The 27,009-nt window shown below is 45.7% G+C and overlaps 8 protein-coding genes across 8 annotated transcripts; 3 read left to right on the forward strand and 5 right to left on the reverse strand.

The window, feature by feature from the left end:
• Window positions 1-973: 973 nt before the first annotated feature.
• On the reverse strand, window positions 974-4,311 carry DFJ58DRAFT_871731 (uncharacterized protein; the record flags this gene model as incomplete). The annotated part of the gene is given in 11 exon segments (XM_041394326.1): window positions 974-1,289; window positions 1,442-1,551; window positions 1,724-1,881; window positions 1,901-2,060; window positions 2,107-2,231; window positions 2,264-2,695; window positions 2,816-3,202; window positions 3,251-3,538; window positions 3,601-3,782; window positions 3,831-3,958; window positions 4,211-4,311. The coding sequence occupies 11 exon segments, from the start codon at window positions 4,309-4,311 to the stop codon at window positions 1,006-1,008; spliced, it is 2,355 nt and encodes a 784-aa protein (XP_041246197.1). The 3' UTR covers window positions 974-1,005.
• A 1,309-nt stretch (window positions 4,312-5,620) lies between these two features.
• On the forward strand, window positions 5,621-6,909 carry DFJ58DRAFT_725623 (uncharacterized protein; the record flags this gene model as incomplete). Its single annotated transcript, XM_041385261.1, has 5 exons — window positions 5,621-5,787; window positions 5,840-6,300; window positions 6,354-6,544; window positions 6,602-6,628; window positions 6,691-6,909. 5 exons carry the CDS (start codon window positions 5,621-5,623, stop codon window positions 6,907-6,909), a joined length of 1,065 nt encoding a protein of 354 aa, XP_041246198.1.
• An 8,275-nt stretch (window positions 6,910-15,184) lies between these two features.
• Window positions 15,185-15,964, forward strand: DFJ58DRAFT_839609 (uncharacterized protein; the record flags this gene model as incomplete). The annotated part of the gene is made up of 3 exons (XM_041392535.1): window positions 15,185-15,224; window positions 15,269-15,474; window positions 15,545-15,964. The coding sequence occupies 3 exons, from the start codon at window positions 15,185-15,187 to the stop codon at window positions 15,962-15,964; spliced, it is 666 nt and encodes a 221-aa protein (XP_041246199.1).
• Window positions 15,965-17,727: 1,763 nt separating this feature from the next.
• On the reverse strand, window positions 17,728-20,000 carry DFJ58DRAFT_246719 (uncharacterized protein). Its single transcript, XM_041379450.1, has 18 exons — window positions 19,788-20,000; window positions 19,626-19,727; window positions 19,477-19,558; window positions 19,415-19,428; window positions 19,241-19,349; window positions 19,159-19,176; window positions 19,081-19,106; window positions 18,995-19,020; window positions 18,907-18,944; window positions 18,825-18,849; window positions 18,755-18,766; window positions 18,684-18,699; window positions 18,493-18,633; window positions 18,375-18,434; window positions 18,298-18,325; window positions 18,191-18,248; window positions 17,947-18,137; window positions 17,728-17,899 (listed from the first exon to the last, which is right to left on the reverse strand). The coding sequence occupies exons 2-18, from the start codon at window positions 19,712-19,714 to the stop codon at window positions 17,846-17,848; spliced, it is 987 nt and encodes a 328-aa protein (XP_041246200.1). The 5' UTR covers window positions 19,715-19,727; window positions 19,788-20,000; the 3' UTR covers window positions 17,728-17,845.
• DFJ58DRAFT_246614 (uncharacterized protein) lies at window positions 19,920-20,607 on the reverse strand. The gene is made up of 4 exons (XM_041379449.1): window positions 20,508-20,607; window positions 20,380-20,451; window positions 20,057-20,323; window positions 19,920-19,998 (listed from the first exon to the last, which is right to left on the reverse strand). The coding sequence occupies exons 2-3, from the start codon at window positions 20,395-20,397 to the stop codon at window positions 20,072-20,074; spliced, it is 270 nt and encodes an 89-aa protein (XP_041246201.1). The 5' UTR covers window positions 20,398-20,451; window positions 20,508-20,607; the 3' UTR covers window positions 19,920-19,998; window positions 20,057-20,071.
• Window positions 20,608-21,233: 626 nt separating this feature from the next.
• On the forward strand, window positions 21,234-21,907 carry DFJ58DRAFT_776996 (uncharacterized protein). The gene is made up of 2 exons (XM_041389530.1): window positions 21,234-21,314; window positions 21,368-21,907. Exon 2 carries the CDS (start codon window positions 21,553-21,555, stop codon window positions 21,844-21,846), a length of 294 nt encoding a protein of 97 aa, XP_041246202.1. The 5' UTR covers window positions 21,234-21,314; window positions 21,368-21,552; the 3' UTR covers window positions 21,847-21,907.
• Window positions 21,908-22,868: 961 nt separating this feature from the next.
• Window positions 22,869-23,120, reverse strand: DFJ58DRAFT_657261 (uncharacterized protein; the record flags this gene model as incomplete). The annotated part of the gene is made up of 1 exon (XM_041381965.1): window positions 22,869-23,120. A coding segment is annotated over one exon (252 nt), but the record flags the coding sequence as incomplete, so codon positions are not given.
• Window positions 23,121-24,485: 1,365 nt separating this feature from the next.
• DFJ58DRAFT_657271 (uncharacterized protein) lies at window positions 24,486-26,043 on the reverse strand (the record flags this gene model as incomplete). Its single annotated transcript, XM_041381967.1, has 7 exons — window positions 24,486-24,566; window positions 24,616-24,643; window positions 24,693-24,752; window positions 24,811-24,977; window positions 25,530-25,671; window positions 25,779-25,880; window positions 25,955-26,043. 7 exons carry the CDS (start codon window positions 26,041-26,043, stop codon window positions 24,486-24,488), a joined length of 669 nt encoding a protein of 222 aa, XP_041246204.1.
• Window positions 26,044-27,009: the final 966 nt, after the last annotated feature.

Here is a 27,009-nt window from a genome sequence, read left to right on the forward strand (position 1 = left end):
ATTCATCCTTGTTCGTTCTTACTCATTCTGGCCCATTCTTACTCATCCTTGCTCGTTCTGGCCCGTTTTGACTCGCCCTCGCTCATTCTGGCCCATTCTGACTTGTCCTTGTTTGTTCTGACTTGTTCTTGCCTGTTCTTACTCGTCCTCGCTTGTCCTTGCCCATTCTGACTCATCCTCGCTCGTTCTAGCCCGTTCTAACTCGTCCTCACTCATTCTGACTTGTCCTTGCTTGTCCGTGCTTGTTCTGGCCCATTCTAACTGGTCCTCGCTTGTCTGCGCTCAGTTCTCACTTGTAGGTAGTACCCACGGGTAAACCCCTCAACTATGATACTGACAACGACGATAACGACAACGACTCGACTGATGATGATGACAACTCAATGATAATGACGACAACTCGACGATGACGATGACAACGACAACGACAACATCGACTCAACGAACGACTCGACTCCAATGACTTGACTCCTCCAATGACTCGACTCCTGACGACTCAATGACAACGACTCAATGACAACGATGATGATGACTCAACTCCTCCTCCTCAACGACAGCAACAACAACAATGACAACAAGTGACAACCCAATAATGATGATGATGACAACGACAACGACACAACGACAATGACGACGATACGGCACAATGAAGCGCTGCATTTGCACGACGTCCGTCATAGATTACTTAATGTCTAGTAGTACTTGTTCATTTGCAATGCATTTGTTTTCATTTACTTTTATGTGTAACTTGAGTTGCAAAAAAAGCGATTTCTAATATATTCTGTGTAACTAGAGGGCTACTGTGGAGCTCTGGGAAGCTCTGTACAGAGCTGTACAGAGATTTACAGAGATGAGCCTGTCTGTCCAGTGGGGACCAAGCTGTGGCTCTTGTGAGCTGTACAGCTCTGTACAGAACAAAGCAGTTTACTGATGTAAAAGATCGTAGCAATCATACATGGTATCATTCAATGGCGCTGTCACTACTAAGATGAGCTACTGACATGTCTATGTGAACTCTGTGCTAAATGTATGATAACTTTCCTTATCAGTGAAGCTGTTCAGAAAAAACCAATCATAGCTCTCCAAAGAGGTGGCCGAAGAAATCTTCTCGTCCACCTTGTTACCATATTCTGGTATCAATTCGACAGTGTGTGTTACATCCGTCAATGACACCACACCACCACACCTATAGCGTTCGCCATGTTGGTCTATCATGTATGTGCGCTCTACCGTCCACATTGCAAGTTCTGGACAATCGTTGGGATTAGCAACACAATGGAAGAATTGGACTGTAAAGGAGTGGACTGGAGAGGAACGTCGGCAACACTAGGTTCGAAGCTCGCGGAATCTTTGGCTGAAAAATAAGGCGAACTTGTGCAACACGACTGGCTGAAATTCATCCCGAGTTAGTGTTAAAACACGACTGCAAAAATAGACTTACTAGTTTGGCCGTCATCACCCATGACATTGATTAGGACAGTATCGCAATTTCCGAGGGGGAATGCATCACTCGGTGGGTATGCTTGTACCACCCTGCTCGGCATGATGACTCTGTGACTGAAAAGCAGAGTGAAGCTGTAGTCGAAAATTTATTCCATGTGCGAAAGCGTCCATATCTGTGGTCCCAGCGGGTATGCTCGCCAGTGGAGAGGGATAGCTGATCAATAAACCGAGAGAGCGTGTGATCGAAGTCAAGAAGTGAATATTTGGTCTGAATACTGACAGGGTGTTAGAGCATTGAAATCTGGTGTTAAAGTTAAATGGAATGGCAGTGAGAGCATCTTCAGAAAGAATGCCCTTAGGAAAATGATTCCAAACTGGCCGAGGTCCATGAACAGAGTGCGCTTCATCAGGGAGAACGCGAAGAAACCCAGGAAAGTGCTGGATTAACGGTTGTCACTTCTTCATCTTCAATGTGTATGGCATTGACGAGTGATGTGCCACGAGAATAGGATAGCGTGTACAGGTTAAATAGTTCCATGGACTCCTGGCGATTGAGGATCCGTACACACTGTTCCGTAAAATCAGTAGACCGCCGATTTGTGCGCTCTGAAGAGATGCTTGCAGTGTGTGATGAGTAAGCGCTCTGTCATATCAGCCGAAAACTGCATCAACGTGCCCAGTCTCTCAACCGTGCCTCGGAAGCTTTGCAATAGCTCGAGTTTCGGGATGAAAAAATCTTCTTTAACACCCTTCTTTCCCCTCCTTGCCCCAGCATCAATGATAGCATCCTTGAATGCGTGAAAATCTGAAGCGCTTGAACCATTGAATGCAGGGAATTAGGAGAATGAACAGGATTCTGAGCAAGATAAATGAACTCTATGAGCGCACGGATTGAACGAATAAATCTGGGTGCAGCGACGCCTGCAATTGAAGCAACAATGGTGCGTTGAATGTCTCGGTGCTCCCGCCCTGTCATTTGGTTGACATGGGTGATGCCTTTGGTGAAGTGCTGTGTTCCTACCCGTTTATGCTGAACCATGAAGCGAGCATCGAGCTCGCATTTTCCTACTGTCTCCTTGACCCAATTGAGTGGATGGTCTGCGAAAAACTTGATGCAGGTATGCAAAATTTCACTGGTGAGAAAGACGGATGGGCATGCAAACATCCAATTGCTCCAATATGGCATGTGAACTCCGGACAGGTGAGCCGCTTTTGCTGCCTTCTGGAATTTATCGAGATCCCAAGGATCAACCTCTTTGGAGATCTCATAGATAACCTGGAGCGTATGATGCCCAGTGCGAGGAGGGTAGAGAACACCATCACCAAAATTTGCTTGTATTGTCATAGTGATAGGAGATGCACTTTTACTGACCACAGCGATCATTGTAGCCTCTGGCAGGTCACATACGTGAGCGACAAGTGGTGTAAAGACATAGCAAATATATCGGGAAGGATCGGGCATAAAACAACCATCCTCTGCAGTGATCTTGAGGTTGGCGCAGACAAGATCGACACATTTGTGCCATAACCGTGCCTGCAAAATGCCCTGATAGTCAGGATGCACACAAAACTTAGCAATAGGCATGTAAGCAATACAATGCCAAGCTCGTAGTGTGGCCTTAGAGCGAACTTCTGAGTCCAGGTTACCAATCGTGATGAAGAGCGGGTGCATCTCGAACCCTCCAGTGATGCGTGTCACAGGTGTTTTATCCGATCCCAAGATAATCGGTACTTGTGTAGTGCCTACTGGTAGATGGTCCTAAGAACACAGAATCAGTCTTTGAACAGGCAAACAAATAAAACTGACCTGGATTTTCCATGCCATATCAGCGCTCATATAGTCTCCATATTCACGCTGACCTCTGGTATTGACAACATGCGGCTGAAAGGTGATGTGATTGGCAAAAACGGGATCACTGAAGAGTTGTTTGATGACCTCTAAAGCATCACGCCAGATGAGTTGTACAGGATAAGTCGTCTTGTAGCCTGTGAACTCTATGTTTGAGACCTTCCATGGCACAAAAGAGGGGAGTGCATCGACCCAGTCTAGAAGTTGGTCTTTCGAGGTGAAAGATGGCCTTGGGCGGGTGTGAAACTGTAAACATAGACTCGGGGTCAGACCTGTCAAATAGTGCTCTGAGTCAAGTCCTATCCTACCCATTTTAACTTCAAAAACTTGTCAATCTGAGTTTGAGTTAGGTTCTCAACTAAAAACCTTCCCAGTTCCCACTCTCCTTCGTCGTGGAAAGGGTAATAAGTGTTTATTTTCCTCCGATAATCATATTCATCTTCTTGCAACCTGTCAAACAGGTTTTTGCCGACACCAAAGACATACCCAGCTTGAGGATGATAATGACCAGTGGTAGAAGATGTTGATGAATGAGAACCTCGCAATCCAGGTGGAATTGGGAATTGTTGTGGACATGATTCATGCGGCCAACAGGTAGACTGAGAATTAAGGTGCAGGATAACTGCGTCAATGGAAGGGAACTCCACATTGCAATTGGGACACAGACTGGCATAGGTATGTTAGTCTGGATCATAATAAAGCGATAGAAGATACTCACATTTGCCAAAGCTAACCAGATGGCTGAGCAGTCTTCTTTCCTTGTTAGCTTTGCTGATGCTTGCAGTGCTAAGTCTTTCAGACTCCGCAGACTGTGCATTCGCAGGGCATTCCCATACTGATATCAGCCTATGATATTACTAGGTTTCTTTCATATATCAGTAGGTTTCTCCCAGCGTTAAGTTCAAAGTGCTTATAGACAATGTCTTCTCCATCTCACTCTCAGCCCAGTAGTCCCCCCACAGTCTCATCTCCTCCTCGCCCCAGTAGTCCCCCCGGTCCTCCATCAAGCAGCCCTCCATCTTCTCCTCTATCCAGCAGATGTGCCACCACTCCTGGATCGCCCCTTTGTTATTCTGGCTCCAAGTCAGGGAGCTCCCCCAATACTATGCATTCTGACTTATGTGCTTCACCACAAAGCACAAGGCGAGAAAGAAGACTTGGGACGCCTAAGCCTGCTGCAGAGACGGATAGTATATTATTTGATCCGTTTTAATCTCCAAACCCTCAACGCGCTGCTCGACACCAGTTCATACATGACAGAATGAGCAAGAAGCAGCATCCGTATCCCATGTATCCAGCTCCAATCAAGGTCCGTTATGCAGCCCGTGTCATGGGGCGAGAGCCCAACCCGTATGTATCATTTGAATCACTTCTCAAGGTATGATATATTTCTTCCCTCAAATTACAAAGATTGATTTTTTATGTTTAAAAAGCACACTGGAAACTTGGAAAATGGCCTTGCACAACTGCATCCATCAACCTTGTACAAGGGATACAAAGCCAAGCTTGCTGCTCACGAGACTGCCCGCCAGCGCCTTGTGGTAACTGCATAGGAAATTGAGGAATCAGAACGCTTCACTACTTTCCTTGATGCCTTGCATGCTGAAAATGAAGAACATTTTGGGTTAGCAGACGAGGAGTTGCAGAGCTTTAGAAGGTTTTTTTCTGAGTGTGACCGCGTGCAAGTTACAACAATAGAGATTACCTTCAAGCCATCTATGAAGATGAATGCGAAATCCTTCGTGTTACCTCAGCTTAAGCTGAACAGATCTCAAAGATCTTAGGTTCACGAGTCAAAGGTGCATTCTTGCAATCCGGCACTGCGGAATCGCAATCCCAGCTCTCTAGTCCTGAGATCAATGATGATGAAGATAACGGTCACATTATTCTAGACGATTCCTCGGACCTGGATTCTGAAGAAGAAGAGTGTCTCGGGGTGGGGGCTGGCGAACTGCCTCATGATGTGATTAGCTCCATCATGTGAACATGATCGGTGGCTATCCAGCCGCATGCCCTTCCAATCGTAGTATGTGAAGAGATTTCTTGAATTCACTGTACAATACTGATCAATTGATAATAGGTCATGTAATATGCACGCCGCTAGTAGTGTTACTGTTTCATTATGATGACCCCTTATTGCATCGGTTTGTCACTTGCATGCTTTACTTTTACATTATACCCCTTCATCTTACCCTTCTCTAGCGTCTTCTCATTGCTTCTCGATGACATATATCTTGTTTAAGTATGATTTGTAGAGAATGCTATGCGGATATTTATCTGTACCCTCCGCCCTTACTATGCCCTCAACCACTCGAGTCCCGCCAGTATATGCCTCCCAAACACGCTAAAGGTAAAACAACGATTTTAAAACCCACTCATGGGTCTGGTCTAAACCCTGCGCACTTGCCTGCGGAGACTCAACTGCATCTCAGTGATGAACAACCACGCGAGCCTATGGCAAACACTTTCAATCCACATGAAGTGTTCAGCTCACAGTGTGTTTTTCTCTGTCTCAGTAGCTAGTACTGATACATGCGCTACTCCCAGCAGCCACAGCAATCTGTCTTTGGGTACACATGCCGGTTATGTGCCCTTCAATCATGACAACTACGACAATAACCCTGGCCCATCATCAAGCGCTCGTCCTGATCCTTTTTCAAGCGCTCACACAGGTCCATCATTAATCGCTTGCGCTGATTCACGTGACGGTTATACACCCTTTCACCACGATAACTACAACACATACGCTAGTTCATCATCGAGTGCTCATACTAATCCATATGCCAGTTATGTGCCTTTCGACCACGAAAACCGTGACACTCACAGCGTGAGCACTGATCCATCGTCGAGTGCTTACATGGGTACTGCCCCCAACTACCAATCCTTGGGTCACTTTGGTACCAGTCATGACATTCCGCCGTATCAACCCTCAAGCTCCTATGGGAACTCACTGTCTGGATATGAGAATGCGCAATCTGGCTATGAAAATCCGTATGGATCACTTGAGAGTAAGTCGCTTCCTTCATCACAAATCAGAAATGGCTGCTAATGAATCTCACAGGCCCATACAACAACCCCAATCATCCCAATGAACTTTCGGATGTTGACAATATGTCAGGTACAGCACCCAACCCACATCACATACAGGTGCCGCCATCGTTCGACAATGACGAAACTGAACCACCTCCGGAGCCCCAACGCAGTCCTCTCCCCGTTACAATGGGTGAGATACCGGAATCGCAGGTCATCCATGTAAGTTCCAACTGTGTTTCGTTTAATTCACTAAAAATTCTACATTCTAGACACTAGGACCTGCACAATCATCTAATAGATGACGTACTCGAAGGATGCCCAGCACACCATATCCCACTCACCAGAACCCTAATCCCACTCACCAGAACCCCGATCCCACTCATCAGAACCCTACTGATACTGCTGCAACAACGCAGGCGGCTGCAAGCCGTGCAGAAGCGCCAAATGAACAGCATTACTTTGAGGTCACGGGAGCTGTCCGTGATCAGATCTTCCAGCGCTCACAAGAACTCGTGGTAGGCATCATGTTTACAAAAGATGCTGTCCTGCATGATTTGGGAATCATGCATGGACATGACTACTAGTTATCCCCCTAAAAGACAAAGTCTGTTAGCTTAGTCCTCAGACTAGTCAACCCATACCTTGGTATCAAACCTTGGTCCAATAGTTTCAGTTTTCCCTCAGTGATTCATGAATCCACCATGTTTTGAAGAAAAATCATATGTGAGATGGGAATCACATAATGACCTAGTTGATATGAGAAGCAAATTGAAGGTTAAGGTATTGCCTTTCCTTTGGCTTATTCACTTTGGCTAGAGAAACCCATAGAGAAAAGTTCAAAGCCTAACAAAAACCTATCTAAAAAGCCCGCGTATTGTGTACTATTATTTGTTCCATTATTTCTGAGTTGTTTTCTCTAGTGTTTCTTTACTTTACTTTTCTATTAGGATGCTCTGACTAATCAGATCCTTCATAAAATTGTACCTACAGGGTATGATGTCATAATGATGTCATGTTCCATGGAATTTGCTAGAACATTCCAATGACTCATAATGACTCATAATGACTCAGAGTGACTCAGAATGATGTCATTATCCCACCATGAATATTCTGGAATGTTCTTTTGCACCTGCTAGAACATTCTGCTCCAGTTTTTGGAATATTCTTCTCACATTCTGAAGTCATTACATCACCTTTTTACTTACATAATATTCCCACACAAAATGTATATAAGGAGAGCCCATTCTCCCCCAAAAAATAGATCTCCCACTTGTTGCATTCAAGAATCTCCCTCTTGAGCAAATTGAACTCTCACCTAAGAAGCTTCAGTCTGAACAAATTGCTGCTTACAAAGCCCATTTCCTTTGTAAGAACTGTCCAGACAAGTGCAGGGAAAGTGTTTCCCTTGAGATTACGTAAGTTTCTCACAATAGAAACCCAGTTTTGTGAGACCAGTGTTCTCACCACATAGTTTTTGCTGACCAACACGAGCTTTGGTCACCGTTGTTATTTGTGAGACCAGTGTTCTCACCAGGTATTTGTATATTGACCAACACGAGCTTTGGTCATTGTTGTTATTTGTCATTGTTTTCTATTTGTCATTTGTTGTTATTTGTGAGACCAGCGTTCTCACCAGGTATTTGTTACAATCAAGTACGCCCCTATTCATTTTCCTTCTCTTACATCATTGTATTACATCACGATCGCATCTTGCCATCGCTAGATGATCTATTCTTGTTATCTCTGACTCGTCTCTATGATCTCATCGTGCCGGCCCTAAAGTCGTTACCATTCACTATATAAACTCGTCCTGTACTATGTAGTTCTTTACTTTAATCTTACTAGGTTTTACCTGGAACTTCCTTCGCTTAAGACCTCCAATCTTAAGTCGTATTGAACGTGATTCAAGTCGAGGACACTCTCCTTGCCTTGTCTTAAAGAAACCCTGAAACTTCGGTATACGCCGAAGCCTTGAACCGACCTTGGCTGATTACTCTTATCGAGTAGCCATACGTCAGAACCATCCTAGTTCGTAACAAAAGATTAAAGTCTTTCTACGAATACATCGCTATCACGCGTTGTAAACCCAGAACAGAACAAACCCTGGTCATCACGACAGATAGAACCCCAGGTCCCCAGAAGCTAACAAGCTGACGTCCCTGACACCAATCTTCGGCGCTTTGAACCTAGGTGCTGTACCACCCTTACCACCTTTGAACCCCCCGATGTCTTCCACGAAACCCGTTGAAATCAAAATCGGATCTCCCCCAGTCTTTGACGGGGATAGAGATAAATCTGAAGGATTCTTGATGTCATGCATGTCTTATCTCGACATCAACGAGAAAATCTATGTCGATGACAAGCAGAAGATCATTTTCGTAACCTCCTTCATGAACGAAGGGAACGCACGCTACTGGAAGGAAGATTTCCTCAGACAAGCGCAAGACCCCAACAATAAAACCACTGTAGGCCTTGTCAAAGGATACGGCACTTGGGCCGAATTCCTTGCTGACTTCAAAAGCGCGTTTAGACCGCTTGACCCCTCGGGGACTGCGTTAGCCAAGCTCCGTAACCTGAAACAAGGAACCTGAACTTCAAGATTATATCTCGGAGTTCTTGATGCTCACACGACGGGCAGGAATTCAAGGCGATGTCGCCAAGAAACAATTCTTCCTAGACGGACTACACCCAGGACTGCTCGCTCGCCTTTACGGCACGGGCGATGTCTCTGACGATTTCGAAGTTGTCCTCTCCACCTGTATCAACCTCGACAACTCACGCCTTCACCTGAACGCCATCAGGGCGCGCAACCAACCTCAGAAGAAGAAGAACTTCGGATCCAATCGATACGTACCATCTAGGGACCCCAATGCCATGGTAATTGATCGGCTTTCTGAAGAAGAACGCGCGGAACATTTCTGAACCGGAAAATGTTTCACCTGTCACAAGGCCGGACATCTTTCTAAGAATTGTCCAGAGAAGAAGAAAGGAAAGACTCCGAAGTCCGCCGTCTCAACGAGGATTTTGAATATGGGAGACTGGATCAATGTCAGTATCTCTCAATGTACCCATAAGACTTGTACGAAAAGTTGGTGAACGAAAAGAACTTCGAGTTCCCCTTTCCCTCATTTCGAAAACACGTCTGAAAACCGTTGAAACCACTGCAGTTGTTGATTCTGGAGCAGCCAGAACCTTTATCTCAGAAGACTTCGTCAAGAAACACAAGATTCGAAACCCACGCTCTTAGTAAACCTTTCCGGGTTACTACCTGCCGACGGAAGCTATTCCAGAAGCGGAGCTATACAGCCGGTACTGCGTTCTCACCATCAAGATTGACGAACGGACCATGATAGGAAAGTTTAACGTCACACGTCTTGGCAAAAGAGACCAGATTCTCCTAGGAATCCCCTGGCTACGGGCTATGAATCCGGTTATTGACTGGACAGCCGAAACTCTCATTCCTTTCTCGAACAGAGAAAAGTGATCAAGTTGAAGAAGAAGTCGACAAAGAAAGGAAGAAGAACGATCTTCCGCTTCTATTTCGACAAGAACCTATAGATCGAACCTGGAAGCAGTCTAAACTTAGGAAAGTACCAATCATCGAACACCCCTGTCGTTTATCCTAAAGCGACCATCGAAGAAATTGTTGACGAAGAAGCACCACCCGACCCTCCCATTGATCCACTCCCTGATCTACTCCCCATCCCCGATGAAGACGACGAGACCTTTGATACCAAAGAAGACGTCTGGACGCAAGAGAACTTTGCCGCACCAGTGCGAGAAGTCTCTATGTATGACTTAGATGATGACGAGTTCCTGGTGGAATACTCCCTTGACGCATCCGAACTCCGGGTAATTTCAAACGCCACCATGGATACGCCATTAACCCCAGACGGTACCAGTCGTTCTGAACAGAAATCCACGGTTAAACCCTTGCCACGGCCTACGGAATATGCGAAAGTTAGTAATAAAGCTCAGCAGTTCGCTCTAGCTGCGGGCTTAGAACAGAAGAAGAAAACTTTCGAAGAACTTGTACCCTCCTATCTCCACGACTTCGCCGATATCTTCGCTAAAGACGGTCCTCAATCAACTTCCTCCTGAACGACCCGGTATCGACCATCGTATTGAAACAAAACCCGGATTCATCCCCAAAACGTCGAAAATTTATCCCCTTTCTATCACCGAACGAACTGCCGTCAAAGCATTTATTGATGAAAACGTAAAGAAGGGTTTTATCTCGGAATCTAAATCGCCTCAAGCCAGCGGTTTCTTCTTCGTAGGAAAGAAGAGCGGAGATCTCCGACCCTGTCAAGATTATCGGTACATCAATGATTGGACGATTAAGAATGCCTATCCTTGCCGCTTCCCTTATCCCTGGTCGCACGGTTACACGGAGCAAAGTATTTCACCAAGATGGATGTCCGATCCGGTTATAATAACATCCGTATTCACCCTGACGATAGATGGAAAGCTGCGTTCACCACGGAATTCGGACTCTACGAGCCGAATGTCATGTTTTTCGGGCTCTGCAACTCCCCGGCTACGTTCCAAGCCTACATGAACCGTACTTTCCAGCAAGAAATCAATGAAGGATGGTTGGTGATTTATATGGACGATATCCTCATCTTTTCGGATAACCTCGATGAACATCACGCTCGTACCCGTCGAATTCTTACGAAAATCCGCGAAGAACGACTCTTCTTGAAACCAGAAAAATGTACCTTTGACGCGCAAGAAGTTGAATACCTCGGCATGATTATTCGCCCTGGATGCGTAGCTATGGACGTTGCTAAGACTGATGGAATCCGCGATTGGCCAACTCCGTCCACTGTTAAAGAAACCAGATCGTTCCTAGGTTTCTGTAACTTCTATCGGAACTTCATCCCTCATTATTCCGATATCGCACGACCCCTTATCGATCTTACAAAGAAAGATAACATCTTCCTTTGGTCCACACCCTGTCAAGAGGCATTTACGACGCTAAAGGAATGTTTCCTAAAGCAGCCTGTCCTCCGTAATCCTGATCCATCTCGACAATTCGCAGTCGCCACCGATGCATCTCTTGTTGCAACAGGTGCTGTCTTACTACAAACCGACGAGAACGGCGTGTATCATCCTTGCGGATACCTCTCCCAATCCCTTAACCCCGCTGAAAGAAATTATCAGATCTTCGATCGAGAACTCCTTGCCGTTATCCGTGCACTCCAAGAATGGCGTCATTATTTAGAAGGAAACCCCCACCCAATTATCGTTTTCACCGATCATAAGAATCTCCTTTATTTCCGTACCGCGCAAAAGTTAACCCGTCGCCAAGCCAGATGGCAACTCCTTCTTTCTTGTTACGATATCGAACTTCACCACGTCCCAGGGACCAAGCTTGTCGCACCTGATGCCTTATCACGTCGACCTGATCATGCACCCGACTCCATCGATAACGAAGATATGACACTCCTCCCCGATTCCATGTTCATTCGCCTTCTCGATCAAGAGCTCATGACTACTCTTGCGAACCCTGATCCTGATGACACCGATCCCATCTTCCAAGCCGCCTCCGATGCCTTAAATGGCCTTTGCCTTCCTCCCATGAAATCGGCTCTCTCTGATTGGACGATTAAAGATGATGTCCTATTCTACAAAGATCGTGCCTATGTCCGTCCAGCCGGACGCCACTCTATTTTAGAACGAACCCATGACCACGCCACAGCGGGACATCCCGGCCGTTTTAAAACCGAAGAACTGGTTAAACGCGACTTCTGGTGGCCGTCTATGGGGACCTACATCCGTAAATACGTTGAGGGTTGCGCCCTTTGTCAGCAAATGAAATCCGATACCCATCCCACGACACCTCCGTTGGTTCCTATCCCTTCTTCGGTCTCTACTCCGTTCTCCCAAGTCTCTGTCGACCTCATCACCGATCTTCCCCCATGTAACGGGTTCGACTCTATCATGGTCGTGGTAGACCATGGTCTTACGAAGGGGGTAATTCTCATCCCTTGTACGAAGACTATCACCTCAGAAGGCGTAGCAAAGAAATTCTTCAAATACGTCTACCGCCGCTTCGGGCTCCACGAGAAAGTAATCTCAGATCGAGGCCCACAGTTCGTATCCAAATTCTCTAAAGCCCTTGCAAAACTTTTGAAATACGACATCGCCGCTTCCACCGCTTATCATCCGCAAACAGACGGTCAAACCGAACGTCTGAATCAAGAACTAGAAACCTATCTTCGAATCTATTGCCGTAACAACCCAGAAGAATGGGTTGAACATATCCCCATGTCCGAATTCGTTCACAACCATCGCAAACATGACTCTCGCAACGCATCCCCATTCTTCCTCATGATGGGATACGAGCCACGGGCTCTCCCCCACGTACTCCCAGACTCCACTGTTCCCGCCGCAGAAGAGCGACTTCGTCTCCTTCAGAAAATACGAGAAGAAGCTATCTCTTGCCACAATCTTGCAATGCAGCGAATGGCTGCACGATCGTACGGAAAGAAGTACCAACCGTGGAAAGTTGGCGATAAGGTTTGGTTATCTGGAAAGAATCTTATCACGCAGTTACCATCACGAAAACTCGCTCCAAAACGCTACGGCCCCTTTACCATCACCGCAGTACTATCACCGATCACGTTCACACTCCAGTTACCAAAGCAATGGAAGGTTCACCCCACGTTCCATGCTTCCGAATTATCGTCCTATCATGAAACCGAAATCCACGGTCCTAACTTCCCTGATCCTCCACCTGACATCATTGATAACGAAGAAGAATACGAAGTCGAAGCGATCTTATCACACAAGGGCACGGGTAAACGAAGACGCTATCTCGTATCCTGGAAAGGATATTCATCCGCTAGTAACGAATGGATTCCCACGGAAAATCTTGGCAACGCTTCCGCAATCCTCGCCTGCTTATAAGAAAGCTCACCAGTTATAAGAACCGTTGCGAAAAGATGTCTTTCTCAGAACTCCGCACTCTCCAGATTTGCCTCTTGCAGCTTCAAATTCTCGTCAGAACCATTGATAATATGTCCGAAACCCTTGCCACATCCCCGTCCACAACGTCCGTCACCTTGACCGAAACCACTGAATCCCCAAATTACTTCACCATCCTCGACGACATCGAAACCAACACGCTATTTGAATCCGCTCTCCTTTCTGAACAATACGCTATCGAGATAGATCGCCTCCTTGCTGAACAAGGAGCCCTCTCTAGCACGCTCCTCATTAACATCATTCGCGCCGCCAACCTCATCAAACGTACCGCAGGCCTCCTTAGTGATAGTGAAAATGACCAACGCTTTAAAGCCATTTTCCGTCATCTCCATATTCGCATTCGCAACTCTGCGATACGTCTCATGCCTACCTCTACCAAAGAAGTTGTTAGAGAGGCCATCCATATCGTCACTGAACGAATTGCAACAAACCCAATCGCCAGACCACCATCCCCTCACGTCGCAATTCCCATCCCTCCTCCGGTTGAGATATCATCTCCCGTTGAGCATACGTCTGGTACTATCACTCCTCCTGTTGTACCAATCATACCGTCTGCTCCTGCAACTGCCCCGGCGGCAACCGCCCCTCGCCCACGCCCCACTCGTCTACGACCCTTCAAACGAGAGATCTCCGTCTCCCCTCCCACGCGTAACAGCACTTTACGCTCCAAGACACCATCCCCGCCTCCGCAATCATCCTCCGTCACCATCGTGAAAACCGAGCCCAGTGATAATTTCAAATGTCGTTACTGCAAAGAATTCGGTCATCGTCATAAGAACTGCCCAACGTACTTCTGCCGCGTATGTCGTAACCTCGCGCCAGGGCATCTTTCGGTCTTTTGTAAAGACCTTAAAGGCGAGAAACCTATCCCATTAGTATGGACGGACGAAGGTTTCTACGAGGCTCTAGCTAAATGGGAGGCTGATAAGGACGCCGCCTTGGAACAGATCTCTATCGAAGAAGATGAGAGAATGTTCGTTCAATGCGCAGGTGATCGTGACAACTATGACGCTTACGATAACTTTGATTGTTGAAATCGGTGACTTCAACGATAATAACGGGGTAATGTTACAAGTCAAGTACTGCCCCTATTCATTTTCCTTCTCTTACATCATTGTATTACATCACGATCGCATCTTGCCATCGCTAGATGATCTATTCTTGTTATCTCTGACTCGTCTTATCTCTGACTCGTCTCTATGATCTCATCGTACCGGCCCTAAAGTCGTTACCATTCACTATATAAACTCGTCCTGTACTATGTAGTTCTTTACTTTAATCTTACTAGGTTTTACCTGGAACTTCCTTCGCTTAAGACCTCCAATCTTAAGTCGTATTGAACGTGATTCAAGTCGAGGACACTCTCCTTGCCTTGTCTTAAAGAAACCCTGAAACTTCGGTATACGCCGAAGCCTTGAACCGACCTTGGCCTGATTACTCTTATCGAGTAGCCATACGTCAGAACCATCCTAGTTCGTAACAGTATTTGTATATTGACCAACACGAGCTTTGGTCCACGTAGTCACATTTGAGACCAGCTTCTCAACAGTTAACCGTATATTCAGGAAACCAGTTCAAGTGTCTAGACGGTATATCCTAGACAATCCCATAGTTTCAATCAGAGATAATAAAGCTCCGGCTAAGTTAATCTAACTGATTGGTTTAGCGAGCCTCCTAAGAACTCACACGTTATCTACCACAAAAGAAGAAAAGTTGTAGACTGTGTTAATCGAGGACTGGCAAGAAGTCTTATCCAGTGTAATTGTGGTGTCATTACATTCTTACACGTTTTCATATAAGACCCTCGGTTATTAAGACAACGTGTTGGCATTGTCTGCTGCTGACAGAAAGTGCATTGTAACATCAATGATTCGAAAAGCAGCACCCAAGTTTCCAGGACTTGATGGTATGTTAAGTCTTTCAATAATTTATTAACTGACAGACCAATAGGAATACCACGCTGGAAAAATCAAAGCAAGGACATCACGACAATATGGTGGAAGGTGATTGTTGTGCGCACAGTCCTCACGACCTTGACTCGAGAAGGCGTCGTCATGGCATACGTGCTTTTCCCTCCGCTGGGTAGCCAGATGCCCCCCGAGGCCTTTCGTTGTGATCGCGTCAGACGTCTCATTCAAGACAACATTTTTATGCATGTATATTCGTTTAATGCGGTATTGTTTTTTTTGTTCACCTCAACTCATGCACTTATGAGTTTTCAATTAGGATGGGACACTGACCATCCATGCGAAGTTCCAAAACCCCTTCATCCTCTACCTCGTCGGGAAACTGATCTGGAATACGCGCTTCCGACTAGACAAATTATTCACGATGCCGCACAAACAGCTGCACTATGCGATGGGATTAGCTGGCACCATCACAAAATGTGCACTGTTGGAACAGGGACATGAGACGCTCAGTGCCACACCTAGGTTATTTCCAGGGGCAAACTCCACTGTATTTGAGGCTATCTGCGCAGACATGGATAGCCTCAGCGACGAGGAGAAAGCTGACTTGAACCAATGGAAGGATCACATAGTCGTTTGTGGGGTCTCTCAGCAGCGTGTTAGAGTTGAGCTGTCAGATTTCGACCTACTAGTAGACCCAGACTTGGACGCAGACTCGGATATCGCCGATGACATATAATTCGTGATACCTGTTAGACTTATTGTACATACCTTAAATACCGCTATCTTTCCTTGCGAAATTCATTATTTCACTTACTTAAGCAGCCATCCAGAATAACATTTGTCTCCATTAAACCAAGACAAGCGTTTACGAACACCGTCCTGAGCTACACCAAATATGGCTTGTTCAGAACAAGTTTGACTTCAAATCGACCGACTCGACTTTTTTAGATGCGATCATGGTGTGACCCCGAGACTATCACTGTAACTGAAATTATTATCACTTAGGCGCCACCCGCGGACATTGGCAATCAACCCCACCTACAACTGTCAACAAGGCACTCTGATCATGAGCCATTTTACGGCCACAAGCAAGCTTCGCGGTTGTGCGCTCGGTTCGTACTAATACATCTCTTTGCTCGTCCAGACTCCAGAGTACCTCCCCCTCCCTACAGCAAGACACTCTGAGTCTCTGACCCATTTTACGGCCACGAACAGGCTTCGCGTTTTCAAGGAATAACTTAAAAATGTATTCATCAATGTCACTACTACATACTAGGATACCAAATGACACGACGTCTGAAGATTAACTGCCACATCGGCGACTGGCAGGAAACGCCATGTCAGCAACGGGAGTGGTAGTGAAAACAGTACAAACTTAAAAGGAGAGATATTAACGAAGGAAAGACAATGGCAACAGAATTCACGGAGAAGGCATGCGGGAAGTGAGGATATGTTGAGGCCGTTATATACCGCTCGACGATGGCTACAGCATTAAGTTGAAGCGAACATGTCGAGTAGAGTCTGGTGTCTTTTCATTTGTGAATGCCGTGAAGGTGTTCGGACTGTGTTTGCTCATGGTTCGAAGTTGTTGAAGGAACCGAGTAAGATCCGACTAACAACAGGGTATCAGAAACTGAGCCATAACACAAACTCACCAGAGTGTTATTCTAGTCGCGCGCGTTTGAACGCGACGGTGAAGACCGACTCGCAGTCATGTTCACAACAGAACACCTGGTCTTGCGCGGATTTGAAGACAACGACCTAGATGATCTTCTCGCGCTCCGCAACGATGCTCGTGTTATGGATAACGACCAGCGAATTACAAAGAGTTCCTCAAAACTCTCGCAGAGAACTCGACCATCTGGTTCACCATCGTCCATAGGGAAACGGGGGAATTCGTGGGGGAATGCGGCATCAAAGTGAGAGCATGGGTGTTTTGGACGAAGAGTGGACCGAGATGTATTGGAAGAATCGAAACACAATTCCCATTGATATACATACCACACCCAACTATAGGCTATAATCAAGAAGGAACGATTGTCTTCCTTCTATATGATCTGACTACCGAGTACCACGCTAGTACTCGACACAAGAGAGTTGACAATGGGCCAATCGGCGTACTCCTCAAGAAAGACGGTCACTGGCGTGTCAACTTGACTGTCGACATCGCAAAAATGAAGATTCGGGTATGAAAAGGGACCTGGATCCAATCGATGAGTTCCGGGGGGATCAATTGAGTCTCGGGCTATAAAGTTTACATCGTGTACTCCGAGAACAATTTCCAATATTGAAATTTGAAATGTCAGCTCATTTTCAAATTCACAGGTCCTTGTGTCACGTGCGTGGTAAGGAATACCCACACGTTGAATCGTCGTTGATATGATATCAATGATATATATAGTGGAATGGCTGGTTGACGATCGCAGCCGCATGCCAGTAGGCCTTCTTGCAAAGGCTGAGCGCTGAAGCGCTGATAATCGACCCCGCTACCATATTTATCTCAAATGACTTACATATATAATTATAAGCTTGCAGTAGTTACATATCCAACAATAGACTCAGATTAGATTCATCGTTGCCCGCAACTGTGTATTGTTTGATAAGAGCCCGTAAGGTCCTACACAGATGAGAAAGAATTCATCTCTGTTGTCACCGCAATCGAATGCTGTGGCTAAAGCGTGTCATTAAGTCCTCAATGACACAAGAACTAGCACCAACCTTGACAGATCGAGAAGGATGCACAGCTTCATCGTCGGCATGTGCCTGGAGCTCATATTCTGACGCCTTAATGTGCAGCTCCGGACGGTAGACCCCATGGCGGTTGCGGAATGCATAGCAATTATTGGTGCCTGTGGTGACCTGTGTATAGTGTCGTGCATTCAGGAGTGCGAGGAACGAGTTGACATATACTTGAAATAGGACCGCTGGTCAGCACGATTCTAGGAAAATGTTTTGGCCATACATTTAGCCAATAAAAATTCAATGGCGAGGAAGATGAAGTTGGTCGGCATGATTGCGCACTGTAGACTCTCAGAGAAGAGATGGACAATACAATCCTTGGAAGCTTACTGTAATCACAGCCACCATCGAACATATGCTGTATGAAATATGAGTCAAGATATGGAATGGTCTGGATGAAGGAATACCTCGTCAGACAACCGGTATTAATGATGTAAACCATGAGCTTTGTTATCAAGGAATTGGTGCTATGTATTTTGTGTTAGTAGTATCTCAGAGCTAGGTAATTAATGGACCGCTCCTTACCTAGAGAATCCAGTACGCGAGGTAGCCAGGAGGTAGCATAGTGATGATGCGACAACGACGTCGGCAAAAGTTATCGTGCCCAAAGTCAAGAATGTCGCCCACTCCATTTTAACCAAATCCGAGAACACCTGACACTGATATCTACTCACTATCAGCACTTCGTGTAGCTAGAGAGTACAAGTTTCACTCACATGGCCCAAATAAGGGCTGGCATTGAGTTAAAATGATGAGCCAACAACAAGAGCATCGTTCAAATAATCACCGATGGCAACACCTGAAGGGATCCGAATCCTCAAGATCGAGCAAAGAGCATTTCCAGCTAATAGACTCACCTGAGTTTAAAATCGTGACTATGCCCTGGCAACGAATCAACAAAATGAAACACTGTAGAACCTATATCAATTATAAACCTACCACTATGATAGGGAGGGTTCTTGATTGACCCCTGCTGACTAAATATATCACATCAGTCGTAGAGATCTATCGATAGGGAGACACATACGTATCCATATACGCTGAAGATACAGGCTATCGTGCAAGAATGTATTGATTATAGGTTGCACATCACATTTTGCACATCAAACTTACATATGTACCCCATAGATTATGAAAACCTGTAGAGTGCGTGACTGAGGTGCATCACAGAGCTTGCTAAATACAACTCACCTCGACTACTATTTGAAGCTGCATAAGCCCATCAATATCATAGTACTACGGGGCTGCACGGAGGACCAGAGTAAGAACTCACTTTGAAACTCCATACAATTTCCGCGAGGGCATTGACATTTGCATAGTTGCTCACTAGATAATAATAGACGCAGTGGATGATCAAGGCCAGGTGCAGAGCATCGAGTATCCTATGATTTCAGGGAACTCCGTAATCTGGACGCGCTCGATAATTGCAACTCGAAGGAATGCCTACCAGAGACAGATGACCTGACATGGCGTTAATAACAGGACTAACAGAAGGTGGTACAAACGTACAGCCAACTTATAGAATGTTGTCCCTGTGTCCCTATGTGTCTGAAAGTAAACGAAAGATTGAACGCAGCTTAGACCAAAGAGACTGTTCGGCAAAATAAATCAGGACGACAGCAAACTTTGACTGCATAACGAGCAAATCGTTTACGAACACTGCTGCGATGGTAACGCCAATAAAAAGCGCCCCGAACGTATTCTCGACGTTGAGTTGTGGGATGAGGCCCTGCGCCGAGGAAGACATTGTTGGTTGTAATCTGCAAGGCGTCTAGGTATTAAGTACACTGAGGCTAGCGCATTGCCACCTGAAGTCTTACGGATGTGCGGAATCCTGCGCAGATGGAGAGTAATTTCTCTTATCGACAACTGGATTTATATATAAAAACCTGTGATGCTGCCGATGCGCATTGGCATGGTTCCTTTTTGTGCTGATAACGGGGGCACACCTCTCACATGTTTGATTGCCGCATCGGTCATCGGGCTAGCATAACATCACGGTCTTGATGGGCTCCAAGTCCGAGATTAGTACTGAAAGGATTCTTAAATATTAGGCCACATTGCACATGAGATCAATTGGGTAACGAACGTTGGAGCAGGTACATCACCACAGTATCATTTTGTGCTGCACCACTAGCGCTCTGCTAGGCTCCAGCCGGGTTGCAACAGCCACAAGATCTAGCGTAGTCACTGTCAGCCAATTAAAGGACCGAGAAGACAGAAGAAACCTTAAAGCATGAGATGAATGAGAGAAGGCTGCTGCGGCATCATGATCATACCACCTCATCGTCGGGATGTCCTTTATTTCTTCGTCTGACAACGCCATAACGATGGAATTGGTAAGAATTGTTAGTATCTGCGGTGGGTTGCAAATAGTATCGACCTCAGAGAATATAACCACTGTAACCTTACCGTAATCACAGCTGCCATTGAACATATGCTGCATGAAATGAGTCAATGAGCTTTAATATCATGGAATCAGTGCTAAGTACTTTATGTCAGTATTGAAATATTCAGACAATGGATGGACCGCCCTTTACCTAGAAAATCCAGTGCAGTAGTAGCGAGGAGGTAGCATAGTGACAAGGCGATCACGATATCGACAGAAGCAATTGTGCCCCAAACCATAAATGTCACCCACTCGATTCCAAGCAAACCTGCGACATATGGCACCGATATCTACTTGCTATCAACAACTCGTTTAGTTAGGGAGTACGCTGTTCCACTCACATGGCCAAAATGAGGGCTGTCATTGGATTAAAATGATGAGCCGACACAAAAGTGCCGAGTATTTGAATCTCACCGATGGCAACACCTGAAAAGAGTGCACTGATGTTCGCGAAGATGGTCACCAAATGATAATTTATCAAGGACAGGTGCAGAGCATCCAGTATCCTGAAAGTTCAGGGGACGGCGTAATCTCTGCGTGTTCGACAAAGGCAACTGAAAAGGGCACGTATCAAAGCCATATGACCTAGTTTGGCGTCAGCTACTGAGCTGACAGGAGGCAACATGGCCTTTTTATGGAATGATATACCTGTGTCCTTGTGCGTCTGAAAATTTGGATATCGCTTAGACCAAAAGGCTGTTCCGTAAAATTCGTTGGGAGTCGGGACGATAGGACTCGGTGAAGCATTAAGTTTTGTGAGCAGATAGTTTAACACTGCTACAACGGTGACCCCAACAAAGAGTGCTCCAAACGTTATTTCAAAGTGAAGTTCTGCGACAAGGTCTTGCGTTGAGGATGACATTGATATTGGCCGAGGCTTGAGCCCATTCCACCAATAAAACAATGCTTGCTCCGTACTAACATATCCCGCAGCCACATAAGATCCCGAGTACTGTAACTGAAAATATTATCACTTAGGCGCCACCCGCGGACATTGGCAATCAACCCCACCTACAACTGTCAACAGAGCACTCTGATCATGACCATGGCATTTTACGGCCACAAGCAAGCTTCGCGGTTGTGCGTTCGGTTCATATTAACACATCTCTTTGCTCGTCCAGAGTACCTCCCCCTCCACACTCTGACCCATTTTACGGCCACGAACAGGCTTCGCATTTCTAAGGAATAACTTAAAAATGGATTCATCAATGTTCACAACAGAACATCTGGTCTTGCGCGGATTTGAAGAGAACGATCTAGATGATCTTCTCGCGTTCCGCAACGATGCTCGTGTTATGCGAGGGATAACTGTCGGACCCATCACTCCGCGATCAACGAGTTCCTCAAAACTCTCGCAGAGAACTCGACCATCTGGAATCTGGATTACCGTCGTCCATAGGGAAACGGGGGAATTCATGGGGGAATGCGGCATTAAAGTGAGAGCATGGGTGTTTTGGACGAAGAGTGGGCTGATGTATTGTAAGAATTGAATCAATAATTCCCATACCACACCCCACTATAGGCCATAATCAAGAAAAATGAAGATCCGAGTAGGACTAGGGATCTCGGGCTATAAAGTTTACACTGTGTACACCGAGAATAATCACCTTGCTTGCAAATTTGAAATACAGTTGTCTATGCCATAATGTATACGCCCTTAGTGTATATTTTCAATACTGTATCGAGTTTTCAATGGTCCCACTGTGGGACAGTGAGAAAATCGATGCATAATGTATATTGTATAATGTATTAACCTCGCATGCCTATTATACATTATCAAACGGCACTTTTGGTGGTGGGGACCATTGTCAGTGCCAGCTATTGTCCACACATCATATGAAAACCCCATGTACGCATTTTTGGTAAACCACTATCCTTAGACGAGCTGCTCGAGCCGGCTGAGGAAAAACAAATCGGGGATTCCCTTGGGTTCGACTTGAATGGTGGGGACATGGCCATTGTTGTTGCAGTCAGTCGAGAGATCGCTGAGAAACAGGGTGAGGTGATTGAAGCTGATTCTGATGACGACTCGGAAGAAGATCATGATGCGGCCCCAGACGTTTCCCGTGTAGAAGCACTAGCGCTATGTCAGCGGCTCGAAGGAGCATGCCTTCAGCTGCAGTTCAGCATGGACATTCTCAGGACTCAACACACACACTTGATTTGTTAAAGCAAATCCGTCGTTTCCGTGCCCAATTACAACGCGAGGAGCTACTCCATGCGAGGCAGACGATGTTAGATTCGTTTTTTAAGTGGATATGTACTCTAGCACCTTAGATTTTCGACGCTGTTGAGCGGTGTCACAAGTGTTCGTCACATTTAGTCACAACGTGTGACATCGGTCCTTCTGTATAACTTTGATAATGTATAGGTGTGAGGTGGGTCCCGACGTTATACGTTATGGCAGTGTTGTTATTAACCCGGGTTATAACTGGTGCGTCTTGATTTGAATTAACCGCGAAATAACTGGGGTTAATGGGGTTAAAAACAGTTAATTACTTCAAAGTGCTAGCTACTCTGAGTCGTCAATAACGATTGAACTCGATGGACTATTTCCCATGCCTGATGACTCCCCTGGGACATTCCTACTAGTACTTTTTTCATCCTCGGGCAGGCGTGACATTAGCTCGTAGAATAAAGCCTCACTCTCCATGTTTTTCACACCCTGGAACCAAAAATCGTCCCATCCAACCTCAACAGACCAATTGAACATGTCGCGGATGCGAAACATTCTCTTCTGACTGAAGAAGCAACGAATTTGTCGCTGCCTGCTACTTTCCGAATCCGAAATGCCTGAGATGTCATCCTCAACCTCAACTACTTGTCCTAACCCCGATATGTATTCCTTTTGCCATGATTTCGACCTTTCCGGCAATATATAAGGGACATTGTCGCATGCTGTTTGAGTCCGTTATACGGTATACATTAATCATTTATGTTACATGGCATCAATTGACAAAAACTCACCTTCCTGCGTCAAAATTGTGAAAGTTCTGACAGCCTGCAGTATTCCGTGTGCAATAGCCTGTTGATCAGCATTTGCGAGATCTTTAGCCTTCACATTGACACAATATTTACAGCGTGCTTGCCAGTGCACTTTGTCAACCTTCGCAGTCCCCTGATGAAAATGATCCCACATCCAGGACTTCTCCCTACCCATCGGAGCGGCTTGGAGAGGTAATACAGTCCCAGGACGCTGGCACAGAGAGAATCGGAGAGATTGATGATAACGATTAAAAGTTTGGTGACCCCCAATTAACCCAATTAACTCCTAGTACATTAACCCTACTAACCCTCCCAAAATCACAGATCTATTTAACTAACCTCTTAACCGGTTATAACCCTCCAAATCACAGATCCATTAACTAACCTCTTACCGGTTATAACCGGGTTAAGTTATAACTGATTTAACGGGTTAGTAACAACACTGCGTTATGGGATAGACAACTGTATCAGCTCATTTTTAAATTCACAGGTTCTTGTGTCACGTGCGTGGTAAGGAATACCCACACATTGAATCGTCGTTGATATGATATCTATGATAGTGGAATGGCTGGTTGAAGAAATGCGACGATCGCAGCCGCATGCCAGTGGGCCTTCTTGCAAAGGCCGAGCGCTGATAATCGACCTCTCAAATGACTTACATATATAATTATAAGCTTGCAGTAGTCACATACCAATACCAACAATAGACTCAGATTAGATTCAATTGCCCGCAACTGGATAGTGTTTGATAAGGTCCTATGACTCATATGTCGTGATAATACCGCATGCATGCTCAGTCCATCACACAGACGAGAAAGAATTCATCTCTGTTGTCACCGCAATCGAATGCTGTGGCTAAAAGCGTGTCATTAAGTCCTCAATGACACAAGAACTAGCACCGACCTTGACAGATCGAAGGATGCTACAGCTTCATCGTCGGCATGTTTGAACACGTCCTTCCGGGATGCCTGGAGCTCATATTCTGACGCCCTAATATGCAGCTCCGGACGGTAGACCCCATGGCGGTTGCGAGATGCATAGCAATTATTAGTGTCTGTGTTGACCTGCGTATAGTATCGTGCATTCAAGAGTGCGAGGAACGAGTTGACATATACTTGAAATAGGACCGCTGGTCAGCACGATTCTAGGAAAAGGTTTTAGCCATACATTTAGCCAATAAAAATTCAATGGCGAGGAAGATGAAGTTGGTCGGCATGACTGCGCACTGTAGACTCTCAGAGAAGAGATGGACAATACAATCCTTGGAAGCTTACTGTAATCACAGCCGTCATTGAACATATGCTGTATGAAATATGAGTCAAGATATAGAATGGTCTGGATGGAGGAATACCTCGTCAGACAGCCGGTATTAATGATGTAAACCATGAGCTTTGTTATCAAGGAATCGGTGCTATGTATTTCGTGTTAGTAGTATCTCAGAGCTAAGAAATTAATGGACCGCTGCTTACCTAGAGAATCCAGTACGCGAGATAGCCAGGAGGTAGCATAGTGATGATGCGACAACGACGTCGGCGAAAGTTATCGTGCCCAAAGTCAAGAATGTTGCCCACTGGATTTTAACCAAATCCGAGAACACATGACACTGATATCTACTCACTATCAGCACTTCGTGTAGCTAGAGAGTAAAAGTTTCACTCACAAGGCCCACATAAGAGCTTACATTGAGTTAGAATGATAAGCCAACAACAAAAGCATCGTTCAAATAATCACCCATGGCAACACCTGAAGGGATCCGAGTATTCAAGATCGAGCAAAGAGTACTTTCAACTAATAGACTTACCTGAGTTTAAGATTGTGACTATGCCCTAACAACGAATCAACAAAATGAAACCCTGTAGAACCTATATCAATTATAAACCTACCTACTATGATAGGGAGGGTTCTTGATTGACGGGCCTTGCTGACTAGATATATCACATCAGTCGTAGAAATCTATCGATAGAGAGACACATACGTATCCATATGCGATGAAGATACAGGCTATCGTGCAAGAATGTATTGATTATAGGTTGCACATCACATTTTGCACATCAAACTTACATATGTACCCCATAGATTATGAAAACCTGTAGAGTGCGTGACTGAGGTGCACCACAGAGCTTGACAAATACAACCCACCTCGACTACTATTTGAAGCTGCATAAGCCCATCAATATCATGGTACTACGGGGCTGCATGGAGGACCAGAGTAAGAACTCACTTTGAAACTCCATACAATTTCCGTGAGCGCATTGACGTTTGCATAGTTGCTCACTAGATAATAATAGACGCAGTGGACGATCAAGGCCAGGTGTACAGCATCGAGTATCCTAAGATTTCATGGAACTCCGTAATCTGGATGCGCTCGATAATGGCTACTCGAAGGAATGCCTACCAGAGACAGATGATCTGACATAGCGTTAAGAACAGGACTAACAGATGGTGGTAGAGACGTACAGCCAGCTTATAGAATGTTGTCCCTGTGCCTCTATGTGCCTGAAAGTAGACGAAAGCTTGAACGTTGCTTAAACCAAAAAGACTGTTCCGCAAAATAAGTCAGGACGACAAGAAACGCACAGCTTTGACTGCATAACGAGTAAATCGTTTACGAACACTGCTGCGATGGTAACGCCAATAAAAAGCGCCCCGAACGTGTTCCCGATGTTAAGTGTTGGGATGAGGTCCTGCGCCGAGGAAGACATTGTTGGTTGTAATCTGCAAGGCGTCTAGGTATTAAGGCTAGTGCCACCTGGAGTCTTACGGATGTACGGAATCCTGCGCAGAAGAGTTATTTTCTCTTATTGGCAACTGGATTTATGTAAAAAAACCTGTGATGGGCCGCCGACTCGGATGCGCACTGGCATGGTTCCTTTCCTTTTAGTGCTGATAACGGGGGCACACCTCTCACATGTTTGATTGCCCCTATCGGCCATCGGGCTAGCATGACATCACGGTCTTGATCGGCTCCAAGTCCGCGAAAGATTAGGCCACATTGCACATGAGGTCAATTGGGTAACGAGCGTTGGAGCAGTTACATCATCGCAGTATCATTTTGTGCTGCACCACTAGCGCTCTGCCAGGCTCCAGCCGGGTTGCAACAGCCACAAGATGTAGCGTAGTCAATTAAAGTCGTTCAATATCCATCGTTTTATGGTAACTGACACAGGTCACTTGAAGAATTTATATATACCACGCGGTACAAGCACGGCACGTTCAACTACGTACCGTTTAACGGAGGGTGAAGGCCCGGTGACTTGATTCGATCATTGTCGCGCCCAAGGTCTCAGCCCTGCTTGGCTGTGGGCTTTCCTGATGGGCCTGACCTAATTGTCATGTTAATACTTATAATTACCTCATGTACGCGTAACACTGCTGGTGATGAGTCGGGGTATCTGACGTTATTAGGTACTGAGACAGGGCTAGATTGTTGCGAAAGATAAACCGGGTACAAGTTTGCCCGGGATTGGGTGATCGCAAACTTGGTGATTTGGATCGAGAAGACAGAAGAAACCTTAAAGCATGAGATGAATGAGAGAAGGCTGCTGCGGCATGCGCGTCATGATCATACCACTTCATCGTCGGGATGTCCTTTGTTTTATCGTCTGGCAACGCCATAACGATGGAATTGGTAAGAATTGTTAGTATCTGCGGTGGGTTGCAAATAGTAT

The sequence above is a fragment of the Suillus subalutaceus genome, assembly GCF_016647625.1.
Source record: "Suillus subalutaceus strain FC151 chromosome Unknown DFJ58scaffold_28, whole genome shotgun sequence".
Lineage (NCBI taxonomy): Eukaryota > Fungi > Basidiomycota > Agaricomycetes > Boletales > Suillaceae > Suillus > Suillus subalutaceus.